The sequence below is a fragment of the Glandiceps talaboti genome, chromosome 7, assembly GCF_964340395.1.
Source record: "Glandiceps talaboti chromosome 7, keGlaTala1.1, whole genome shotgun sequence".
Lineage (NCBI taxonomy): Eukaryota > Metazoa > Hemichordata > Enteropneusta > Spengelidae > Glandiceps > Glandiceps talaboti.
Window position 1 is genome coordinate 5,555,844 of NC_135555.1, and position 12,116 is coordinate 5,567,959.

At 35.2% G+C, this 12,116-nt stretch overlaps 1 protein-coding gene across 1 annotated transcript in view; it reads right to left on the reverse strand.

Moving 5' to 3' along the window:
- Positions 1 to 12,116, reverse strand: part of LOC144437425 (piezo-type mechanosensitive ion channel component 2-like) — an 83,003-nt gene that overhangs the window by 52,448 nt on the left and 18,439 nt on the right. The window contains exon 3 of the mRNA XM_078126366.1: positions 503 to 598. Coding sequence (XP_077982492.1) covers positions 503 to 598 — 96 coding nt within the window. The remainder of the gene's footprint in view (positions 1 to 502; positions 599 to 12,116) is intronic.

Here is a 12,116-nt window from a genome sequence, read left to right on the forward strand (position 1 = left end):
TTGGCTATCTCTTATGGCTTCTTTTTCTTTGCCGTACAGTTCATGCTCAGTGTCAACACTTTACTCACTTTCACAAACATGCATGGGTAACAAATTGTATTTGTATGAAATCTAAGTTTTTATCCTCTATATTTTCAAGTTATACTTTACCACCAGTGTTCACGGCTTCAATATAAGATTATTGCATTAATGTACTCTACAAGTTTTAGTGCCATTTGCACTCACATGCATTTACTAAGGATAGTTTCAAAAGGAATTTAGAACTTGTTTGCATATTTATCTACACAGTAAAAGACCATCCCTACATTAATTGGGAGTAGATTGATTATTTCTTGCATATGCAAACAAGGTTTGAGATTTCTAACAAATCTTCAAACACATAATATATCACAATTCTCTGGTTTCCTTGACAACTTTTCTGAAAAAAAATTACCCATCATATAGCATGTGTAGAGAAAGGTTCAGGGAAAGACAGGTACAGAAGTTTTTGAACAACACTTACCTTGCATGGACTCTTTTGTAGGACTGGGCAGCAACGGTAACACCAGTAAACAAGTGAAATATAAAAAGGAGAAAAAATTGTATCGAAAGATACATGCTGTAAAGAGAAAGAAATGAACACGGAATTAGCAAACAATTATTTAATCATATAATTATAACTTATTTACAGTGAGAGTATGTTTTATATGTATTTTGTTTGTTATTTTGGTTGAAGACTTTCCGTCTAAATATGTAGATGTGCAACATACATGTAAGTATAGAAGCATGTGTTCTTGAGTGCTATAGATAATGAATGACAGGCATGCACTGGTGGAACCAAGTACTGCTATCTCATCCAATTTTGATAAAAAGTATTCTACAAAGTAATCTATAGAAACCACAAGGATATCATCTTGTATTTTCTAGTGTTTTTAAGAAGTAGAAGTCAAACTCTTCTATTTACATATAAACAGGAATTGTGAGGAGAAACAAATGGTGAGTGAATTAACTAGACAAACACATCGATAGGAATGTACTCATGGTCAGCCACAACAAACATATAGAGTACATTCTATGCATAACTTAGTTAGATACTTCATTGACAAATGTCAGCAATAGCTTTCTACTAAAACCTTTGAAGTGTTTCATTCATTGTTATTATATACACTTAATACAACCTTCACATGTATATTAAGTTGCATCTCAATTCTATTATACCGAGTCTGTATCACAGTATGTCTCAATTATTTCACTCTTCATATTTTTAAATTATATTTACAAATAAAAATATTTGAAAAGTGGTCATTTGTGGAAAAATATAAATATTATGACAAACTTTGCATAAGAACAGTTGCATGAACTTGTTTAGTAATACTCTTTCTTACTTTCTTCGTCTGCCATTTTTCTCAATATCTCGTTATTTTTACTATGCACTTACAGATTCAGTTTTGAGAAGAATTTGACATTTTCAGCATTTGCAAACTTTATCATATATGTATGGAATACTTCAAATAGATAACATCACTTTAAAATTTTGGTAGATTGTTCATTTATATTGTTGGCCAACAATTAGTTGCTGACGTTTGGGGTCACAGCTGAAAGAGAAACTTTAAACTCTATCAATAGCATGATATACTTTCTGTTTTAATGTCAAACCTACACTTACACCAAACATCGATGGAAATATCTATACCCAACTGAATTGACATGAACTTCCTTTGGTAAAAATTCAAGTAAACGATTTTCACATTCTTGTGAAATCAAATTGACATAAATCACTAGTATATATGTTGGTAATGTGACTGAAATCTTAAGCTGTATCAAAGAGTGTCTCCAAACAGTTCATTTCTCACGACTACATTACAAGGTTACTTGTTGACTGGGTTACTAGTAGGTAGTTTTGTACCTTTGCCTTACTAACATGTATGAGTCAGAAAAAGTTATGGATATGATGTCTATGTATCTGACAATGTACTTTCATTCACATGTGTGTTAGGTTCATATATCACTGGATCAAATATTTAGTTGTGATGATAATACCCCACTGAACCACTGAATTGACTGATACTTGTTATATACGACACTGGTATAGATTTCCAAAAAGACTGGACAACATCAAAGCTATCAAAGCCATCAGGTTTACATATTCTATTCAAATTGTTGTTTAATAATAAACTAATGTTTACCCCTACATGTATTCCTGATTTACAAGTTGATTTATTCATTAATTAGATTTATTTCAACTGTCTTTGCATTTCTTTAATTGTTTTTTTCCATCCAATACTTACTAATAAATGAAACAAAACTCAAAGAGTACACTCAACCCTTTTCAGTGACTCGGCTCCTAAAAATGTTTACAGGAAAATGGCAACTTGGGTCATAACCCTCTTGCACCTCCATAAAATTTGAGGATCTGTTTGTCTCATAATATACCCATCATGTATCAGTATATTTGTCTGGGTTGTTTCCTTCCCAACTTTGTGACCTTTACAATGTAAAACAATGTTTGTGGTCACTCCTGAAACCTAAACCAGGGAAACTTTCCTGGTTGAAGTTTCAGGAGTGACCACAATTCAAACATTGGTGAATTATATGATATCCCCAACAAACTGTGGGGGAAGAAGTTCAGAGTTTTCTGTGTGTGTCAGTAAAACATATTTTAGAAGCTATCAAGGACTAAGTCACTTAATTCATGTCATTGTTAATGGTAAGGCTTTAGAACCCAACAGCAATCTACTAAAGTACATGTATTTCATGTTTCGCATGCATGCTATACACATATATACCATCATTTTGAGGAAGGGTAGGGGGTGGGGGGCAGGGATGGTGCGGTCTAGCATTATTTTCACCAGTACATTGTACTGCCAGTACTATGGTGCTTTGTAACTATATGTCACAATTACTTCTTGGTCGGATAGACTACTTTATAACTTTCAACAGTATGTGTCAATTTTACATTGGCTTTTATCAAAAGTGATGTATGGACTCGCATCATGACAGCGTGTACAGAAGGTTACACGGCTAGTCAATAATTTCCGGTTCTGCTTCACACACGAGACCACACACAAAATACTGGAATAATAGTACAAATAAATAAAATAACTTTTTATTCAATATAGTGATGGAGTTGATTACTATAACAGTTATACCTAAGTGTTCTCAGTGTTACTTAACATTCAGAAGTGACAATGTTGCTCAATATTCTTAACCAATAACATTCAACCTATGCCTCATCTGTAGTATGCATTCCAGATGCCAGAATAGAAATCACACTTTTACAAGTTACAGTACATAACTGAAATACATAGTTTGATTTCGCCAAACCATGCACTGTATTAATACATACCTATTTTACTAGACAACTGAACTATGGGGATGAGACCAGTTTATGGTCTTGGTTGGTACTGTTGTCAACTGAATAGGACAATATTGGTTCTTATAAAGTCCACAACAACCATAAACAAGCGATCAAGAGAAGAGTAGCCCTGACTACAGAAGACAGCAATTTAACCAAATACAGTTGAACCCATGGGCTATCCTTTGCTGACTTTGATACACTTATTCACTATGACTATGAGATGATAGTCTAAACTTGTGGTAAGCAATCATCATTTTATTGATTTTGATCTCTTTAAAATACCATCAATAACTTTAATCTATCATGTACATGTAGGTAAGAATGACAGGACGATATTGTCTAGTAGGTGAAATATAAATTCCTAGAATACCAGTGACTAGATATCAGAAGATTTACAACATTTAAAACAAATCAACCGACCCAATTCAGACTCTGTGTGTATGTGTGTGTGTGTGTGTGTGTGTGTGTGTGTGTGTGTGTGTGTAACTGTGTAACTGTGTCTGTATGTATGTATGTATGTATGTATGTATGTATGTCTGTGTGTGTATGTGTGTGTCTGTGTCTGTCTGTATGTCAGTCTGTGTGTGTGTGTGTGCATGTGTATTTGGTGTGTATATGTGTGTATGTGCATCTGTTTGTGTTTCTTGTGAGTATGTGTGTCTGTGTGTCTAATAGTGTGGATTTTCCTTGCTAGAGTGTCCATTTGTTTGTTTGTTTTTGCTTGTTATATTTCATGTTTTTGCTTCGAAACCCTGGTAAAGACTTCACTTATTAATCATTAGAATTGTGGGAAAACAAAGTAAAAGGCCTGGGGAACTCGGGTAGACTTTATACATATTATACAGAGAATGTCATTGTCAAACACTGCATGATAGTCACAAGTCTTTGGGCTAGCCATGACATGGTCATGGTCACTGTTAAGTTAAGGTGTGGTTTAAATTTCCTATTCTCAGCACATACCATTACCACACAAAGATCATTATATCAGGTAACAATGTTTCTTGGGACTTTTACGAACTGACAATTTATCACTGTCACAATTTCCGGAACAGATACATGTACAGTGAAACCTTGGAAACAAGTATTTGCAGGCACCATCAGGATGAACAGTCTCCTAAAAAAATGATTTGTTAAGCTTTTATCAACACTTGATAAAAATATTTTGAATTACTTTCCAAGATAATGCAGTGTGCATTGAGTACAGCCACACATGCAAGGACAGAATATACATGTATATTGATGCTGATGGATAAAACCAGTCGTAATGTACAGTACGTGCAAAGAAGTCATTTTAAGGTCATTAATCTACTCTGAAAGGAATGTACTTGTGAATGTAGGGTCCACCGTGATTGGCTGGCATGGAATATAACTACAACACAAATAAATAATAAAGGCAAAAAAGAAAATTATTAAAGTTATTTTGCTGATCTCATGATCTATAGGTACAGGAAAAGCTAGTCTAAGTGTGCAAGAAACCTGTAAAGTTGAGTTTTGTTGAGACAGTCCAGTTTTCTTTTTTGTTCCTTTTTTTTTTCTCTATAAATACAAATCATATATCTTTTTATTTAAAAGCCTAGTGCTTCATGATCTAAATCTCATCAAAATAGCCATTTAACTATTTTTTATGCCATTTCTTGATATCATTTTATCAACTGACTGAGTGCAATATATGACCACCTGTTGGCAGTTGTTGTACATCATCATTGTCATCCTTTCCCAAAAACAATAATGGTATCAAAAATTGTTTTGTTATCAGTGTTTCATATGAACAGAGACAGTTTTGCTGAATAGCAGCTAGACAGTCATTGTATGATTACTGGCCATAAAGATGATAAACATGGTAACATGTGGACATGAAGTTTAGTCGTTCAATTGGTTACTGATGTACACAATTATTAAATACCATGCCATCTGAAATACAAACAAGTGTTTTAAATTTTGACGCAAATATGGTTTGATTTATAAATGTGTATTTTTGAATCATTATCAACGGCATCTTGTCAGCCTGTGCACCAAATTATTAATATGGCCTCCTTACTGTTGGATTTAATAGTTCATCTACATTCTACCTAAAAGTCATCCAGCATGTACCATGTCTTGTTGATGATGGGGACCAACTGGAATATATCAGATTCTGGTCAGGTATCAAAAGGAACTACCGACAATCAAATTTGTAAAAATAAATACCTTAAATAGCACTTATTCATGGGAAACCTTACACAACACTGTTTAAAAATAAAACATACCACAGAGCAATCAACAATACTAGACAGCAAGACTCTCTGATGCAAACTCAGACACACTGATGTTCAGCGTGTAAATTTGTACACAAACCTTACAAAACCTTAGCTCCTTTCACAGACCTATCAGTTTACCATACATGTTTCTAGTATATCAAACACATCCAAAGTTCATTACAAGTTTGTGCGCTGGAATCACTTTCTTATCATGTTATTTGGTGCAAGACTTTCCTGTTTGTTCAAGGTGAAAGTTAAGATTCCAATATGCCAAAACTATGTCTATTATGCTGTATACAAATTACACAGTACATTTGATGATTGGTCAGTCACTTGAATACCTCACATCACAATTTTACTATCTTCATTGTCTAAACTGTCAAGGTTGGGGGTATATGAGTGATGACATCCCTACAGCTGCTAAGGAAGAGGGTTAAAGTGATGACATCTCTACAGACATTAAGGGAGGGGGGTACACGTATGAGTGATGACATTCATATTGACTTGATGGGTATGAGTGATGACATCTTTACAGATATTAAAGAAGGGGATATGAGTGATGACATCCCTATAGACGTTAAGGGAGGGGGTGCAAGTGATGACATCCCTATAGATATTAGGGGAGGGGATATGAGTGATGACATCCCAATAGACATTAGGGGAGGGGTATGAGTGATGACATCCCTATAGACTTTGGGATTGTCCCAATGCTGTATTAATTTTTACACAGTATAATTTTACATCTACCACCAAATACATGTAAAATTCATCACAGTGAAGTTTACATTCAAGCTGTTAAATACTTTAAGTGTATGTTTAAATACAAACCTCAACAATCCAAATGTTCTTACTGATAACAGTCATACTTATCTCACCATAAAAGAATTTTGTTAGTTATAAAATACAAAATCTTCACGCTATACCCTCTGGTCTATAAACAAGTAGCCATTCATCTTTGAACATGACATTTATACTATCCACCATGGACTTGCCACATTTCTGGTGTTAAAACAATCTGACCACACCCAACAATGATATGCAACGTACTTGCAAAGAACAGAAAGACAAATCTGTGTCGACTACTACTTCTGTACACTGTGTCATGATGCCAGTCCATACATCACTTTTGAGAAATTATTGATATGCACTGCATACATGTATTAAATAAAGAATACACTCCTACAACAGGAAAAATTCAAATATTTTGGTGCAAAATTGAAAAGATGTATATATCGATCAAACAAACCATGTATATATTATATAGTGTATTTCTGCAAATATGACAAAAATATTTCGATCAAAAAGTTAAAACAAAATAACAGAAATCACTCAGAAATCATTCATTCAGGAAATGTGGTAATGTGAAATATTTTTAAAAATTTTCACATGCCAAAGATACAAATGTTTTGTTTAACTATAGCAGGATGGAGACTGCACAGTCAAATTAATACAGCTAGCATTAGTCAAGAATTTTGAACTGGATGGTTTCAATCAATAACATATCTTATTTAGGATCACATGTCACTTAGACTTGTACCCTAATGGTATGTTTTGGGTTATTGCCATGGCAACTTGACTTAATTCATAGAGAGTCAAAATCTGCAAAAACAAACTAAACCGTTGTTAGTGTGATGCTAGTGTGACCTTTGCAAGATTCCCTGCTGACAATGGTCAACTTGGTACATGGGACGTGTATGTACCACAGTATCTGTTTAATGGCAACCAACTTTAAATAGTTTGTTTGATGACAGATTTTGCTGGCATGTCTTATCGTTTTCCCTATGTTATTTCACTTGATTTATATTTATATGAAATGTCACCTTTGGGTTCATTTGCAGAATTTGCAGTACCAGTAGCCTGAAGGAACTTGCCAGATGACTTTCAATAGCCATCTCTTCAACAATGTCTTAGAAAATATAGAATTGGTTGAAAGATGAAATTTGTCTATTTTCCATTAATCCTACTATTAAACAGGAAACTTCATTTGCAGTTTTACAAAGTTCTATTGTATTAACTTTTAAAAAATAATATTAAGAGCAACATAATTTCTGCAAAGTGTGGGTGGGGTTCTTTTTATGGCAGAGGTACGGTGGGAAACAGACAAAAAGTTAGATGAATTCACAGACAACAATTTCCACAGCCCCTTTGAGCAATGTCCTTTGGGTTAAAAAATATATCAATGTGGCATGATTATTTTATTCTTAATCTGGACTAAGGTTTTCCTAACAGATGGTTGGCAAGTCCTAATTCAGTAGGTCTCCATAAATGGTACATGTAGTCTACACACAAATATTTACCACCGCCTAATTCACCATGGTAAAAATGAAACAGAACATAGTACTTTCTAGGGTAAAAGATCAAGAAACTCCTTTAAAACCTAGAAAGAATTGAAGAGCCAGTGCCAATACATCAATCTTATACAACAGACTGTTTTCTGAAAAGGATCAAGTGGCTAGTTTCTTCAAATTTCCATTCTTATCACAAGAGAGATATATCAGGTCAGAAAGAATTTGAGGGTTGGAAATGTTGCCATTAGGGGATTACATTTATCAGTATTGTCATGTTTTACTCACAACAAGTTCAATGTAACAACGTCCTTGTCTCTGAGAACACAGAAATGATGAGTTCGCTGGAGACAGTCCAACTCCCAGCTTAACTTTAAAAGAAACTCTGAAGTGATAACAACATTTACAGGGAAAACACACTGTTGTGAAATTTTCACTGCCCCAAAGTTTATTGTGACAACTTTCACCTTAGTCTACCCTGCCAAGCTCATTCAATGAGCTAATAAATTCTTTCCTAAGCGATCCACAAGATGAACTGCCATGTTCCAATTCCTTGACTAAGTCAAAGCTTTGGGGAACAGCAGCTGGGTTGAACTCTAACATCAATATCAGAATGAAAGCAGATTGGAAGTGGCAATTGATACAGAACAGTATTGTACAGCTGATTGCATCACTTAGGAAAACAGGATCAGTTACACGGACAACTCAAAGATCAAGATCATCCAATCAAAACGTTAAAGATACAAACCTTGGTAAACTGTGAAGGGATAAAGAACCCAAAACAGTCCTGGAATGATATACTTTTGAAAGTGTGGGCGATGGATATGTTCTTTCTTCTTCTCAATTTTGTGTCGAGTGTCCTTGATATTCTGTTTGAGTTGCGTCTTGTATTGAGGAACTTTCTGGGGTATCACATTCCCAGCTTTCCGTAGAAAGGCAACCACTTTTGTATCATGCTCTCGTATTTTCTCAGACGCTCCTTCTTCAAACACAATCCTGTACTTCTTGACAGACATGGTTGGGGAAAAAACTACAGGTTTTTCACAAACTCACATCTTCCACTACACTGTACATACATGTACATCCCCCTAAAGTTTAGAGTCTGTGATATGCGACACTTCTTCCATACTGAGATGGAGAGTAAACTTTCGGCATCCTACGCACATGCGCCTGTGGAGTCAGTCTGGGTGTGGATGGAGTGTGGGAGGCTGGGACCACTATCAGGCTGATTAATGGGAGAAGATTAGGACACAGCCCAAGGAAATAGAAACCACATGGCATGTATTACCTCAAAGCAGGTCATAGTCAAAACTGACAACCCTCAGCCAGCTGCAGGCATGTGCTGGTGACGCCATACATCACATTTATATAAACAAACGACAACATGTATGATGTAAAATGCATTGTTGATTAATATGTCTGAACAAATTAACCAGTGTGTTTATTTGGTGTCCATTGAGACCAAGGTACTTTCAATCTACACATCTTGTACACATTTGACCTTCTGTAAGTATTGCTGAAGTAGACCATGGATGCAGCTACTGCCAGGACACTTAATTTCTCATCAATCCTAACCCCTATTGTACTGTGGGAAATTTTATCCAGATTCAGTTACACAACTTCCAAATCCGTTCAACTTCCTTGTTGGTAACGAATCAATCTCTGACATGGTGGCAAATGTAGCTGTATGAAAACTAGGCAGCTGGAGGAAAACTTGTCTAAGAAATATGAGCATGGCTGATAGAGAGACTAACCAGTACCCTCTACATGTAAGTTGGATTTTGGTGATGGTATCTGTACAAATGTAGGTGTTAGTTGTCAAAGTATGATGTTGCCAGCATTTACCAACTTTCTCCTTTGCGGAAGCCATTAATAATGTACACAGTGACTTCTAAATGTTTGATGTTGTTGAAGATCAAGTTGAATTTATGAACTTGTCTCATTACTTTGATAGGATTTTATGTGGGTTTCAGTAGATGCTGTAAAATTTTCTTGTCAAATTATGGTGTTGCTGGAAACTATGCTTTCCTTTGTGAAAGCCGTTAATGGTGTATGCTGACACCAAAAGTCTGGTAAGGGCTGAGGGTCAGGTTGAATTTATGTCTCATTAGCTTTTAGGTTACCAAGTTATCAATTATTTTGAGTATCTCCATACATTCATTTGCAGTATGAATTAGGATTCACTACTTTCATATAATGAATGTGAAAGGATTGTTCCTTTATATCAAATGCCAATGATGGCACCCCACAGTAGAAAGGACTTGACTTTTATATGTTGCCTCTTTATACAAATCATGATTTTCATGTTCCTTGATTTTGACAATTCACACATATGGCTCTTGTGTTCTAAATCAGTCACTTATGAAAAATAGCAGTGGACTATTGAAAATGAAAAGAACTACAGACATGTTTGTATGGATTAGTGAAGATATATACATTACTGTTTCATTTACACATGATAAAAACTATTAAATACCACAAGGACTTGTAGCGAAGTTTGTTATTTTTCTTGTGTACCATGACTGACTTTATGAACAGTTCTCTGCTACATGTAGCTATCTAGGGCAAGCTGTGAAAAGAGCATACACATTTTACTGCAGATACTAGTATCATTTTGTTATGAAAATAGTTTCACGACCATGTCTGAAACTGTCAGTGAAAGTTAATTGAAAGAGTAAACATTCATAATACTTCACAGTGCATGTAATTCCATTTGTATAGCCTCCAGGCATACATGTATGTCAACACCCATTATCCTCATGGGAATAGCATTAGCCACTTATTCTCAAGTAATACAATATTGGGGGGGGGGGGGAACTTTTGTCCATGGAGTTTGGAAAAGCTTGTACACATAGTGACAACTGTCAGGGTTTGAATGATACAATTTGTACCATCATAGTCTAAAACACATAACAGCCAAGAAAACCATGCACTCCCCTTTGCTTTCACTTTAGGTTGCACCATAGACCCTCCACCACTGGGTGGAGGGTCGATGGTTGCACTCAGAAAATGGATGGGAGGGGGGGGGTGTCATGCACATACATATCATTAGTACATACAGACAAGAAAACAATGCACTCTCCTTGTTTTCACTTAAGGTTGCACTCAGAAATTCCAAATAGATGGGGGTCATGCACACTTCATAAATTGTGATATTATGTCTTGAGTAAACATCCTGTCCTCAATTTTCAAATACATTCTTATGCCTATCAACCTATCTCATCCCCAACAGCACTCTCTTATCAGATTGACTGCTCAAAGTTTATGAAATATGACTGCTGTTATTGAAAAGTAACTTTGACAAATGATTCAAATGTAATTTAAAATAAATTTCAGAGATATAAAATTTCAATTTGTCAGCTATTAAACAGCAAAGATTGTTAGATCATGTTGGATGCTGTTGAGTAAGTAATATTGAATTTCATTTGACTGGTTTATTTTCCTAATAATATTCCATTGTTTATTTCCCTGCTAGTTCTGCTAATCTATCCTCATGCTATTGAAGGCCCTCCCCATCATATTTATTGAACACTCCCTGAAATGAGACGTCAGCCATTCATTTAGTGTCACTGTGATCTTTCTAGTCTTCACAGCATACACATTGCAGGAAATCAGTGATAAGCCTGGTTTACTTTGATGCCATTACCCAAACAAGGAGAAAGAGTCGAGTCGTGCCCAAAATGAAAACTAAGACATGTCATGAGAACAGTTTCCTTATCTTAGAGATTTCTTAATAGCCATATTTACAGATGGTCAGTACCGTCTTAGAGAGCAATGGCTCATTCCATCAAACTCAACTTTACATTTATAGCAGCGTAACTCTGCCCTCACCCATCATATATCTCTCATCTGTCATGTTGATGTATGACTTCGGAATTCCACACTCATTGGCCCTAAACAGAGTTCACCCTCATTGTGGACACTTTAAATTATTATCATATCCAACCACTACTCAATGTCCCAATGGATTTTTGATTATTACGTTACAGTTTTAAAACAAAATATTATGTTTAGATTTTATTCCATATCAAATACAAACACAGACTGTGTTCTTTGAAAGTGGAGAATGTTCAGAATAAACAAAACTTGACACAGGGTCATTTGGAAAGAGTCTCCTGAGAACTACAACATACTGCAAAGTAGTATAGAAACTCAATAAAGAGAAAATGAAATGTCCAATATACCATGATGGAATATAAACTATGTGTAGCTGTGATTCCAATATCAATTGCTGGTGTGCATGGATCATACAAAGTA